Below are 14680 nucleotides of genomic sequence, written 5' to 3' on the forward strand. Positions count from 1 at the left end.
GCTAAAATGAGTTTAGGAACGACATCCTCATAGAATTTGTTATGTTAAACAAGTGCGTACTTGTAAAAGTGGTAAAGTTCATATCTGATATAACAACTCCAAGTAGCACGTCCACTTTCCATCTTAGAACTATAATCTAGAAGTTCTCTTATGGCAGCATTGATACTGTTTGCGCAAATAATCTAACGGGAGAATATTCGCTTCTAGATCTCTCAACCTTTGACATTCCTTCTCTCTCTTCCTCTTTTCCTGTAAAAAAAAATAGACCACACCTGGAGGTGTTGGCCCAAGGCCATGTACCTTGAATGATGAATGAGGTCGTCTATTTATAGGAGCCTCGGGGCAAGGGTTTCGTAGAGAATATGTTGAGTTTATTCTCTACCCAAGTTCGTAAGGATCGAGTCGGACTTGATAATATCTGAATTAATGATATTATCTCTTTTTAAGAAGATATCTGAATTAAATGATATTATCTTCTCTTTATTAGGATAATATCTGAATTAATGATATTATCTTTTTAAATAAAGATAATATTATATTAATTAAGATATTTATCCCAATTAATTAATTAGCCTGATAAACTAGTTTAATTAATTGATTAAATAGATAATCTTCTTTTTCACGTGGCGTGCTGTGATTGAAGACAAAAATATTTGCTCCCACAGATACAATTCTTGCAATCTACATCAAAAAGATCCCCAGTGCATTCAACTGCACCATGAACCGTCCTTTTTTCTGATACTTTTAGCTGCCCATGAGCATGCAGCGATCCACGAACAACTTTGTCACATAATTGGGTTAAGACTTGATGCACTTTCTTTTGAAAGAGCTTGGCATTATAGAGGGATTTACGATTTTTCAAATAAATCTCATTATCCATGTCAATTTTGCCAAAGAAATTTTTATTTGAGTATTTTAGGACGCAACCTACCATCCAAATTATAGCTCCTCGACTTCGAGGGCAATGCTTGCGATTTTTTTGGCTTGCTCATGACACTTATCCGGTAAAGAGTTCTTAGAACATATTAAAATCATTGAAAATTCTTATATAATTACAGTCCTGATCTTTTGGATCACAGGAGTCCAAGATATTGTGGTTGAATATTAATCTCATGGTTCAAAAAAGTTTTTTAAAAGGAGTGCAAAAGTGAGTGAAGCTTTGAATTTACATCTAACGATGAGTGACCACAAATCTCTTGGACCTCTATAGTCCAAGAGATCAGGACTTTATATAACTATTGGAAAAGAGAAAAAATCATCCATAAAACAATCTTTTTTTGTGTGGAAATAAATTGAAAGCTCTTGCTCAAATACAAATACCGATCGCTTCAAAAAGAGATTGTGTTAACATGGATAACACTTCAAATTGGTCTAAGCTAACAGAATAACGATCTTTGAAGGGCTCTTCTCATTGTCTTCACAAATTCTTCACAAATTTAGGACTTACGCAAACTTGTATCCAATACAAATACAAATGCATTTTTAACCATTGGATTGACGAGTTTATGTAAATCTCAAGAAATCAGAAGCAAAAACAAACATATTCATCTTTGAAAAATTGAATTGCTTTATAACTAAAACCAAAATAGGCTCATTTCTCACTGTTGCATTACATAATGATGAATGCACCATTACGGATCATATTTCTTGAGTATGCAACAGTATAAAAACCCCCACAAAAGGGTATCGACTTCACCACGCAGAAGCTATACAAAAAGAAGATGACGCCTGTACACACCCTACATCTACATTTTTGTACACTTGAAACGCGAGAGACAGCGTAAAACAGGACCATTTCTCACATTCTCAAAAGAATTTTGTAAACTTCAACTTCATGACTTTCTGTTTACCTACATAATGAATACCACAGGCAATGCCGAGAGAATTGGATCATGTGCTCTTGAGTCTTTCCTATCTTGGAAGGTACCTTGGTATTTGAGCTTTGTGATCATTGAGAAGATAAACAGCAACAATCAAGCGGAAGGAAGGACATAAGATCTTCGCTAAACAGTTTCATTAACACCCATTGTCTGATGAACATCAAGAACAAGATCTTGCAGCTCAGGAAAAATTGAAACGAGCGACAATTCAAGTATGGCATATGCAAGTTGCTTCACGCAGATAGTAGACTGCAGTTCATAATAATCCACAATCACCATATGCGGTTTGAAACCTAACAAACTGAATTTCAGCAGACAATGCAAGAGGATGAGAGACTAACCTGAGTGAAATAATAAATGTCTCTTGCACAACGTCTGTACTGCTTATGCCCGATTAAGCTGACTAAGGCAGTTGGAGTTCCATCTGTCACAATTGTGGATCAGTTTGTTTCTTTTCATGTAGTAGTCAGAGCAATTAGACAATGACACAAGTAGTTCTAGTCTTCACACGACTCTTAACAATAATGGAATACTTTATAACATATGTATATACACATGAATCAAGCCAGAAAAATGAATGTATGTACGTATATAACAAGAAAGTGGCAGAAGATTCATGAGTTGTCACAGAATTCTGGTGCCGGAAACTTTGTTTCACCTCTCCTGAACAAGAGGCTGTGACGACTGAAAGAGTGTATTTTTCACGAAATATAGTTCTAGACTCACATAACTGTAGAATTAATATTCCAGTTCTTTGGTATCTTTGTCTTCATAAGATTGTAAGTTTCACATGAAAAGTGATTTAGCCATTTTTCCTACGTTAAAATAGTCGAACTCTCAGAATTCAACACATTATCAGAGGCCCTTGCTACAATCCTAGGTATTCAATATAAGCATTTATCAGAAACCCAAAAGAAATAAATAATTATAGTCCAAGAAAATTTGGAGAAACAACAGAGAAGAGTACTTGAACCTAAAAAGTGCAATCATAACTTCTGGAAAACAGATTTCACTGGTTAATGAAAAACAAGGCAGCAGAACCATTACTATGAAGACTAATACAGCCACCAAAATTATCTACAACCAAAAAACAGATAATATTAATCACTCACCAAAGAGCATTTTTTTGATATCACTAGCTCTACGAGCAGCCTCAAGCTGCTGCTCAAAAGACCCCGGTTTATCAGCCTTACTGCCACCCAATTGACTTATATTTTGAAAAGGGTTTTCATTACCGTCTTGAGCATTTCCGAGTCTAAGGAAGAATGTGCCATTGGGCCACAGAACCTAAAAGAAATACATATGATTAGAAGGCAAAAATATTTGCATATGACAACTGCGAGAACAATTTTACCTTAGAAAGAAATTTTGGAAGCACATACCAAATTTATTATGATGATTAAGAATTGAGAGTTGAGACAATCAAAATTCAACAAACAGGAATACATGAAGTCGCTCCCTTCAAATGTAACCAAAACTTTTACCAGCTTCAAGAGAAGCAGTTCAAAAGAAAAAATATAACAATAATAGAACCTCTATATGATTTTGTGCAGACAATAAATTAAAGACAAAAAAGAACTTGCAACAGGAGTTCTGTTTTTCACTGCTCAACACAAACATTTATGAGGTGGATACAAGGTTTTGTGGTTGAACCCTTGAGCAAGGTCGTTTTGCATGACATCTTAATGTAGATATATTTTCTTCTACGTTCTGAACTTAAGCTTGAGTCAGGCCAACATTGCAATTGCAATATGTATATAACCAGTAGAACATTTTGAGGGCAAAAGTATGCACAATGACTAAGCCTGCAGAGTTTGCGCATAAACCATGTTCGTCAACCAAGTTTGTTCAGTGGTCGTAACGTAATTGGTTAGCGGGGGCCGGGATTCAAAAGAATTAGGCGAAGTGTTTGCTCCTGAATGCCGGAAGTGGAAAGACACTAAGGGGGAGGGATATACTCCTTGACAATAGACCTAATCCCTTTCCATTTCAGAAATCTACCGAGGAAAGTGCAGGCAAAGGTGACTCCATTTACATAATTTATGTGGTGGACTAATATGCACAAATATTTATTCATATAACTATTCTTCTGCAGTATTCATCTAAGCTTGGACTGAATTCTTCTAATTGCATTTATGGCTTACATCACTAAGTTGGTATAAAATACTATTTCAGTAAAATGAAGATGTTTATAATTGGTTCAGTACTTACATCTTTAAGCCACCGAATTCCCGAAGCAATAGTATCCTCCCTCCGAAGCCAATGAATCTGCGTCAAGAGCCAGTCATCAATAGCATCCTCCATCATTAACTGTAATATTTGTTTTGATATCCAAAAGACCTGTCTTCTGCATGAACAAAAATAAGCACGTGTGAAAGACCAATCATTTACTGTAATTACACACGTTACAGCACTAGTGCATGACATCATGCTTTATACAATTCAACCAGTACGTGGGACATGGTCTGCAGACTAAAAGGAATTAAGAAAAGAAGTCTTATAAGCCATAGACAGTTGCTCATACAAAAAGGGGAGAACAAAATGACAACAATTCTGAAACTCGTAAGTTATTGACCACATAAAATAGAAAGAAAAAAGAATTATTTATCACTAAAATTAAAGCAGAACCATGGGAGATCAATTTCAAATCAATTGTGGAAAAAAGGAAGAGATGAGCAACCGAAAGAAAGAAAAGCACAACAAAGAGAAATGGCACAGAGAATAACCAATCTATAAAACTTTGCCATGATGGCATATGATGTTTCCTTTCAACGTTTTCAAGAAAACAGGGTGGAGGTAAGAGTTTTTTACTTTTTGAATGGTGGACTGCTTGCCCACTTCTGGACAACGCTGTTGTACTTCGCCTACTTTATTAAATGAAAACAAAACTGGATACTGGTTTATCATGTGTGGTCCAAATGCTTTTATCCAAGATCAACTTATTAGAGCTGAAGACATACCTCAGGTACACTCGGGCATAATAAAAAGATAACAAATTAAAGATCTGGTCTCTAATATACACCAAAATAATGACTACAGATTACATCATCATACATCATCAGGACACACAACCATAATTTCCTTGAACTACTAAAAAGAAACCAGGATTTCCTAGCAATCACTATAAACAAAAATACATCTAAGTTAAGGCATGAACAGCTCACCTCAGCCAGCCCCTTCTCTTAAGCTGAAATACCTTGTCCACTAGATTCAACAAAGGTACGCTAACATTGGGTGGAGTCCACTGAAAGAAACCAAGTTGTAAACATCCATATTAGACACAACCAACATGTCCTATGAAGCACTGTGGTATTTATTTAAAAATGTTGATTGGAATGGTGATCTTCAGATAAACCTATGAAAGAACCAAGTTCACTGAAAAATCTAAAACTTATACATGCAATTCACAATTACTTTAATGGCAACCTTTCACAAGTCAGGATACTATTTTCTTATAATTTACACGTCTATATAAACCTCCTGAATCACATTTCTAAGTTCAGCAATGTACTGTTTCAATGGGCACCACCTCCTTCGTTTCTAGTGTTGAGTATGCTTCAACATATATCAAGGTTGGAAACTTTCAGAATCTCTTGGTGATCGAGATTTTTACTCTGGTCCAGCAGTGAAAAACTGGAATGGCATCTTGTATACAAAATTTGAAAACCTGGTAGTAAATTTTAAATTGAAAATAAAATGGCATCTTGTATACAAAATCCAAGACCTATAGTTTATAACCAAAGATAGAGATTGCATTACGCTGGAAACAGGAGGATCCAAAATGGGCATAGAGAATATCATCATGCTACACTGGCAGAAAATTAAGAAAGTAAAAAATAGATAACAGTATTAACCTATTAAGTAATTGATGGTCATATGAAATACCTAAAACTATAGTTTAGTTGTGTGAAGAAAAGGGAACATGCCGCGAAAGAGACTTCAGGTAATGATGGAAATAGGCAAGTACTCGGAAACGGGATACCACATAAGATATTGGTGAAAATGGTCAAAAAGGTCCAACATGAAGCTACTCCTCTCACATCTTACCCAAGCCTTTTTCCTAAGAAATTGAGTCAACTACAGAAGTCCTTTTCTCAAAATACTTCAAGGTGGTTAACATGAATTCTTTTCTACCAGTCAGCCCTATCAAACACTAGTTAGCAGTCTAGTGGCTCACATGCCAAAAATCAACATGAATTTGTTTACCATAATCAACTAATTTAGGATACTAAGTATCATGACAGTGAACAATAATACCTCAGGTGGCATTCCAACTGGATCCTCCAAATTTCTGGAGGTTGCTGTAAAATTTGCTGCAGGAAAGCCACCCTCCCCAGCTAAATCATCTTTCTTCTCCGAACCTAAGCTCCTTGTATGTATAACCCTACATGGATAACCCTTGGAGTTCAATTCATTATCTGAATGCCACCCATTTCCTTGTGCACCAGATCCTGCTTCCTCAGGGTCACAACTTTTATCTTTATCACCATCCTCATTATCAGAAAAGCTATTTGTTGTTTCCACTGTATTTTGCCTAATAGCACGTACGCCTGTCTCATCTGCATTTGTGGACAAGTTCCATGCAGAAATTGAAGATGAGGCCTCAGATGTGGGAGAACCAACAACTTTACGCATTAAGCCATCTGAAACCCCTTTGAACTGGCGTACAATATCATCCACAGCATCATCCACATTGACTGCTTCAATCAAATAAAAAGAATGACCATGAAAACCTTGACTAACCGAATCTTGAAAAGCAATAAGCAAATATGAGAAATTGCCACAACATTAAAGGAAGCAGCCAGATCAAGATAAAACTAAAAATGAAGATACTAGGATTTAAGACCAAGGGCAATTATGGAGAAGGAAAAAAAAAAAAAAAAAGGTTCTCTAACATATATGGCTTTCTGAGAATTACTTTGGCGATGGATAATTACATTTTAGTTATTAACTGTATTCTGTATAAAGTAAATAAAAGAGAAAAGCCCATGCTCACTAAAGATAATACTAAGAGGCAAGAACAATTGCCTTTTAGTGACTATACTAAAATGAAAGGTTTCATGGTCCATAATTTATGAATCAAAAACTGTTCTGAGCCCCTGAAAAATATTTGCTGCAGGCAGCAGAACAACTCCTTTTGAGCAAGACGAATACTTCTAAATTAATTTTTTATAAGGAAAGAAACTATTCTAAAAGATTTTCAAGGGGGTGCTAATCTGTAAAATATTGAAAAATCTAAAGGACCAAAAAATTACGAGGGATAAAATAGATAAAGGACCCCTTAATCTGGTCAAACAAGGCTCTGAAGACATATCCTTCAGTTCCATTACATCACTTGTGTTCTTCAAACATGGACACTAATTTCTGAATGTAAACATGGACAACCAAAAATATGAACAGAAAATATGCGAAAAACCACCGAGAATAACCACATACCTGCAAGAGTTCTCATCACTGATGGAGATTTTCCAAAAGCATAATTCTAAAACCCAAAAAAAAAAAAAAAAAATACTGTTTAGAAAAAAAGAGTGAGAGAGAGACATATATATCTAAGATTCTAAAACTAAGGTCAAGACGATGAATACCTTTGAGGAACCACTTAAAAAATCCCACACTTCATGCTGTTCAGCAACGTTAGCTATTGACAAGAGATCCTGAGAAAATACAGCATGAGTAAAGCAACAAGGAGAGAAGAAAGTAGAGAATGAGGAGGTGGGGTTAGAAACACATTGAAGAACCTGCATCATACCTGCAGATATTTGTCCAGCTGAATACATCGCTGATGAACAAAAGCGTCCTCTGTGCTTGACGAAAATATTCTTTTGGGTGGCAAATGTAAAGTGTAATTTGGAATTTCTTTAAGATGGCGATGTAATCGCTCAAAATTCCTATATCTGCAGGTAGAACAAAAATTCATATATGGAGTAATGCTGAAATAGACTTCAAGAACTTTCTGAACATATGTAAGAACAAACACACACACACACACACACATATTTATACACACACATATTTTCTCTGATAAGCACGCCTTCATTTTAAGAAAAACAAGGTCCACATAGTGGGACCACCCAGCAAGAATAACTTAACAAAATCTGAATCTGTTTAGTCATCTAATTTTCGTCAAGTATTTCTGGTAAATATAGAAATTATCATGATGACGATAATCAAAGGGCTAAACGATTTCCATTTAGCTCAATTTTTGCAAAACCTAAAAAGTGGATGGTTTGGATCATGGGATTACACTTCAAGGTGGGCCCCAACAAAGTAGTTCTAACCTTTTCTTTAAATTAGGACATCTGCATCAGAGGTGGATTCTGTATATGTCGTATGTGTCTGTAATTTTATTTTTTATTATTTTTATAAGAGAGAGAGAGAGAGAGAGAGAGAGAGAGAGAGAGTGTGTGTGTGTGTGGGCATGTGCATGTGCAATAAAATGAAAATTGAAAAAAAGAAAGGAGTAATCTTGGTGTGATGATATAGATGAGAATGAAACCTTCTTTTCACAAACCAAGTTCTGTTTTCTGAATCTGTAACTGCAATTGAATAAACTGCAAAAGATTTTGACCCAAGTTTCTCAAAGTATGCGCCCATAACCTGTATAGACATATTGGACAAAGAGTCAAGAAGCAGAAATTGTTTACATCTTCAATACTTACAATATCTGCTAGACCATTGCCAAAATTTATATCTGCTAGAGCATCAAATTTATATCTTCAAAATTTATGATATCTACTAGACCATCAAATTTCACAGAAAAAATGGTTACCCGGCATCTGAGCTTGGGAACTTGTTGTCCCACACAATGGGCTACCATATCTGAGGCACTCTTACCAATATGCTCTTCTCTGCGCCTCCCAAACTCAGGGCTATAGAACTCTGATATGATAGACCCTCCACCTTCTGTGAATGCCCTTTTTGTGTCTGGTTGGATTTTTAAAGCAGAAGTGCTATTTGATCTTTTAAGCCTACTTTTATTTCCATCAGCAGCAAGGCTTCCAATGTCCTCCAATTCATCAACAAGATTCCCACCCTCAGCATATGATTTTTTGCTGGGATCCAAAGAGAACTGCATCTCTTTTTTGGTCCCATCACTCAATTGAGAATCTAAGCTTGTCTCACGTGTTAGCTTCACAATAGATTTATCCTCTATTCCTGTAGAAATTTCATGCCTGTCAGCTACCATTTCGTTCCCCAGCTTTCTAGCAGGTACAGCACTATCTACTCCAGAACTCACAGGTGTATGTTCCTGAGTTGCTCTTATCTTTTTCTTGTGCTCTTTTCTTTTGTAATTTCTCCCTTTCGTCCACATGTTTTCAAGATTTTCAGGAGTAAGAACTTCAGTCCTTCTCTGTGTCACAGCCTCCAAAATTCTTGCCCAATCAGCAGGCTGTGGCTGCAAAGGATCTTCCTGGAATGGGTTATAATCTGAGGATTTTTCTCTCTGATTGTCAACTTTAGACAATATCATATCAGTTCTTTGATTAAAGGTTGCATATTTGTTCAATGGAGAACCATGATCAGGTACACCCCCTGCAGTTGACTGGTCACCCGCTACCACTTTAGTGATTTCATCTTTAATGGCTAGCAAAATGTATTCAATCAATTCGTTGATATACCTGAATAAAGGAAAATTGTAAGTTAAAATGGCTAAATTTGTGTAAGCGATAGGAAAGGCGTGTAAAAATATGTACCATTTATGTTATTAAATTGGAGGCACATATCATTATTATGCTGTTATAACAGCCCACTTATATGATCAGATGCTCCTAAGCTCTAAATCATGGCTTAAATAGATCATGATAAAATAACAATAATCCAATACAAGATTTCAACCACAGTTCTGTAATATATGTTTACAAATCTGGAAAAAAATAAATAAATAAAGGTTTAGCCCAGGCCATCAGGTGCTTTCTATAGAATATAGATAGTAAATGACAGTTTGATGCTTCTGAACAGTTTTACATGACAATACCTTTCAGGAGAATTTAGCACCCTCAAGACAGAAAAAAACTAAACTAAATGGTAATACCTTTTAGGAGAATTTAACACCCTATAGACAGCAAAAAAACATAAACTAAACTAAAAACTGAAAAAGAAAAATAAATAAGGTAATATCAAATTAAACTATTCAATAACATACCCAGGGCTTGCGAAATTCAGAACAGGTTGGATTACCAAGCTTGTAAGAAGTTCTCTGGCAATAGATCGCACCACTGGACATTGAGCTTCTCGCGGCCTTAAAACCACAGCTAACACTCCACCCATCAGCCGCTGAAGAACCTATGGAAGATAAAGAGCATCATCCTAAATCCAAGAGAAAAAATCTAAAAACAAAACTTATTTCTGTAAGAACACTCCACTCACACCTTGTACTCACTCTCAGGTGATATCAATGCAGGATGGAGCTCCTTTGAAGCCATGAGATGATGTTTTAACCTATCATCTCTCTCCTCTGAAGACAAAGTTTTCATAACATCAACACCTATAGCAGCTTGGTTTTTTCTGAAAAGCTCCATATGATCCCCTATTAAATCAATTATATCCCTGAAACATACGAAAGCCATTAATTATGTTTCTTTAACGATAAAAGTGTTTTAACAACTTGCAAATGATTCACTTCCACGAGAAACAGAAGGATACCTTGTCAGCAAGTCAACAAGGTTTATCTCTTTAACTCTTCCTGATACTTCACCAAGAGCATCCATGATTATCACTCGTATTTGCTCTGGAGCCTCCTTGTCTGGTGTTATATCTGAATACCATAAATCAATCACGAAATCCTTTAAAATTTTGTCAATGAAATCACTCATCGCATCCTCTACGATTGGAGAACCAATTTTCCTCTTCCACCTTGGTGGTGGAGGCCCGGTAGAAAGGCGTGGATCATTGACCGACAACTGTTTCTTCTCCAAATGAGACAAATATGACTGCGGTCGAACAGGTCTTTGAACCTTCCAATGGAATTCCACATTATTTAATAGAAAACGTAATGCGGAAACCAACAAAATTGATATTGGTATATTCATCCACATTGATTTACTCGAATCTGTGAGGAATGACAAAGAATTGGAGTCAGGAAAAAAACTCTTTAAAGAGTGAAAAAGACCACATTTTCAAGAGAACCAACCAATTTTCACAACACAGACTACCATAATTCTAACCTGCACTTGTTTACAGATATTTTAGAAACTTGAAACTATGTCATGGCTTTAGCTGAGTATAATATGCATAAGATGAAGAAATCACAGATAATAAGTAAAATCCAACATTGTATTTTCACTTGATTATTTTCGACCAGTTTCTCGGAAGCTAAACACAGAGTTATGAGTTAGCTACTGATTCTTAATTCTTGGAATAAAAAGCAACTTAGATACAATCAGAAATCGTCAACACCCCCAAGAAAAGCAATAATTTCATGAACTACAGCAAATTTGTAACAAAACAGAAACAAAAAAAGAACAAAAAATCCAATTTGCATCAGATTGGAGCACTTACGGGACAGGAAGTAGGTAACGCAGAAGACAAACAAGGCCCACCAAACCACTCGGAGCTTAATCTCCTCGATCAGATCTTGTATGGTCTGCATGGGCTTCATCTTGTTCCCCGAAACCCTAGAATCCCACTCCAATTCGCTAAAAGCAAAACGAACTCCAACCCAATAAAATTCCGCAATCCGAGTCAAATCTTTGAAAGTTGGAAACTTCAAAGCTTCAACACCAAGCAAGATCAACCGTGGACCCTTCCCTTGCCAAAGGGTTCTGTCTGGTTCCCGAGCTCGCAGAAATTGCTTCACGGAGTAACAGAGAAGGAGAAGAAGAAGAAGACGACGAAGACTAATCTGGAATTTGTTTGGGTCTTTGATTTTGTTTCACCTTCTCTTTCTTTTATTACTTGATTAATTTCTTCTTCTTTTTTCTCTATTTATTTTCTTTTTTTACAAAATATGTATTATACTGTGAGCTGTTGTGTACGGAGGAAACGGAAGAAGAATCAGATACAGGAGAGAGAGAGCGGTAGTTCGTTAACGGTTAACCCGGTTAAGCGTATCCTTGTAAAGTCTGGGTGTCCGACCGGTCGGACCGGTTGGACCGGTTTGGCTTCGCTGTGCTCTCTCCACGCTATTGCCATAATAGAAAACATTGATGAGAAGGTGGATTAAATCAAGTGTGGGGCCCTTTCGTGCATTTTGATGTGGGTTTAAGCAATAATTATTTTCCAAATTGTTTTGTTTTGTTTAATGAAATTGGCCACGTGGGAAAAGTTTTAAATTAAATTACAGTTTTGTTGATGACCACTAAAGAAAAAAAGTACGTTTGGAGCTTGCCATAAATTGTTTGGAGCTTAACATCTTGGCATGTTTATGTTAGTTAATAAATAATGCTCACATGGGTTTTGATTCTATTACGCTTTGAGGCCATCTCCACAAGGACTTAAACTCAAAATATTGCCCAAATTCTCTCCCAACCCAAGAAAATGAAACTCAAAATTTGAGAAAATTCAAATTTGGACCCAAATATGAGTCCAAGTATTGTCTGGACCCAACACTATTCAATGGAGCCCACTACACCTAAAACAGCTCCATGTGCACAGAATTTGACATGGGCCCCAGCTGACCTACTGTGCTGTTCAAGTTTGTCTGCTTGTCCCGCCACTTATCAAGCTACTGTTGCTGTTTGGTTTTTTTATATTTTTTTATTATTTATATTCTAAATGTAACTTAAATAAATGATTTAGATTAAATCTAAATTATTTTAATGGTAAAAAAAAAAAATCCAACGGCTGAAACTTAAATCCAATGGTCAAAACAATATTTTAAATTAATCTAGGTTAAATTATATTTGTGGAATTTCAATTTTTTTAGGTCAAATTGTTCAAAAAATTTAATTATGAAGTTATTTAAAAAGATTGAATGAAGAAAAGTTATCCATAAAATTAAAAAAAATAGACTTAAACCATTCTTAAACAATTTAATAAAGTTGTGGACTTAAAATTTGAGTCCGAAGGGTTGTGAGAAAAAACGATTTGAGTCCGGGCAAAACCCAAATAGTTACTTTTTGAAAGGGGAAAATTTGGGTTTAGTCCCTCATGGGTTGAAGAAGGCCTGAGCTAGGTAAAATTGAAATTGGATCGGTTGGGCCGGGCCTAGTCCAAGACACACGTTGTCCAAGTCTTACATTACATGGCTCTGGTCCATTATTATACTAAATTTTAATTTTCAAAGGTATGGTGAGCTCTACATGGGTCCTAAAATAGTGTTATAACTTCATAAAACGTATATCATGTGGGAAAGGTGGAAACTCTTGTTTTTCCTTATAAATTTTTTCTAAGTTTAGTTGCAAGCATTGCGACTTCATGTATATACTTATTAGGAGTGTTTGTACATCTAAGCAAGCAACTAGAAACAACTCTAAGAAGTACAAAGAGTCCCACCTTGAAATATTACAAGATGTGGAGACTCCCTTTTACCTAGAAAATGAGACCACTCTCCACTTAGGAAGGGATCCCAATAGCATCTCCAACAGACTCTATATCCTCTCATCCGTAGTTACTTTGGCTAAAAAAAAAAGGAAAATCCTCCTCCAGCAGACTCCCTACTTGGCTCTTTATTTTGGAGAACCAACTTTTGGCTCTCTACATGTAGAGAGGAGAAGAGAGAATTTGGCTAGGAGGAGAGAGAAAAAGGGAGAGAGAGATAGAGACATTTGGGAGGTTGGTGGGGTTGAGTTTCTACTTTTAAAAAAAATATATTTGATTTGAAAGAGAAAGAGGGAGAAAGAGAAAGAGAAAATAATAATAAAATATTTCAGATTAGCCAAAATAGAGAGCATTGCTGGAGGAAACACCTTTTAAATAGTTTACTATAATAGTTTTCTAGCTATTTTAGCTAAAATTTGGCTAAAATTTGGAGACTCTCCTGGAGATGCTCTAAATTGGGTTTGATCTTTAGTCATGGGCTTATTCCTTTTTCCCTTTATATTTGGGGCCAACCCCTTGTACAAATATAAATACACATTATTATAAAAATGAGAATATACTTCTCCGTGGACATAGCTCATTCATTAAGGATGAACCATGTATATCTTGTCTTCTGTATATTTATCGCTTGTCCAAATTTTCACACACATGTTGAAGGTCCTCATTTTCACCCATCATCCATCACACCTCATCTCTAAGTTAGACTCAATCTTGGCCGTCCATTTTTTAGCATCAACAAGTAGTAATCTCACTGCAACACAATTGCTCTTGTGTTATAATTAGAATTACGCATATATGGAATTAGCCAAGTTGGCTAGAGCGGATATGCTCCCCACTCAGCACTCGAATTCGAATTCCCCTTGCCTAAAAAAAAAAAAAAAAAATTAGAATTCCCATATGATTATTATATTGTATATGCTATTTTGACTAAGTGCCAAAATCCATAATGTAGCATAGAAATGCTACTTTGACATTATACAGTATAAGTAGTTCCTAGAGGTGGAGCCAAAGAAAAATATGCCACAGGAAACACCTCATTGGCAAAAACATTGACATAGGGGGTGTGGTTATGTGTGGGCATGTCGATCTGAATTTGAAAGAATTAGACACTTATGCTTATAAGTGTGTTTTTTATAAGCATTTTTATTAGAAGAACATCAAAGTTTGTATGAAAAATTCACATGTTTCTTGGAAAAGCATGTTGGAAAAACACAGGTTTAAATACTATAACTAATACATTTTCTTCAAACAAAACAAGATTTTATGAAATTGATACATGGGTTTTAAAAGAACCTTAATTGAGTCAAGGTAAATGTTTGACT

General features: G+C 35.8%; 1 protein-coding gene across 2 annotated transcripts; it reads right to left on the reverse strand.

The window, feature by feature from the left end:
- Positions 1 to 1543: 1543 nt before the first annotated feature.
- LOC117636965 lies at positions 1544 to 11817 on the reverse strand. Of its 2 annotated transcripts, none has more exons than XM_034371692.1 (15): positions 11379 to 11817; positions 10524 to 10929; positions 10250 to 10427; positions 10024 to 10163; positions 8650 to 9499; positions 8377 to 8477; positions 7630 to 7774; positions 7466 to 7534; positions 7317 to 7362; positions 6138 to 6577; positions 5045 to 5124; positions 4092 to 4227; positions 2993 to 3167; positions 2222 to 2304; positions 1544 to 2129 (listed from the first exon to the last, which is right to left on the reverse strand). In XM_034371692.1, the coding sequence occupies exons 1-15, from the start codon at positions 11476 to 11478 to the stop codon at positions 2004 to 2006; spliced, it is 3075 nt and encodes a 1024-aa protein (XP_034227583.1). In that variant the 5' UTR covers positions 11479 to 11817; the 3' UTR covers positions 1544 to 2003. The 2 variants fall into 2 exon arrangements, with proteins under 2 accessions (XP_034227583.1, XP_034227584.1); XM_034371693.1 differs by having other exon boundaries at positions 10524 to 10834; positions 11379 to 11477.
- Positions 11818 to 14680: the final 2863 nt, after the last annotated feature.

Source organism: Prunus dulcis, chromosome 8 (genome assembly GCF_902201215.1).
Source record: "Prunus dulcis chromosome 8, ALMONDv2, whole genome shotgun sequence".
NCBI classification, from domain to species: Eukaryota; Viridiplantae; Streptophyta; class Magnoliopsida; order Rosales; family Rosaceae; genus Prunus; species Prunus dulcis.

Excerpts from the sequence above, each read along its gene's own strand:
- LOC117636965 (XM_034371692.1), bottom strand. The coding sequence starts at position 11,478 with ATGAAGCCCATGCAGACCATACAAGATCTGATCGAGGAGATTAAGCTC. Across the intron at positions 8,478-8,649 it reads TTCCCAAGCTCAGATGCCGG|GTTATGGGCGCATACTTTGA; the intron begins GTAACCATTTTT and ends ATGTCTATACAG. Across the intron at positions 3,168-4,091 it reads GAATTCGGTGGCTTAAAGAT|GTTCTGTGGCCCAATGGCAC; the intron begins GTAAGTACTGAA and ends TATTTCTTTTAG.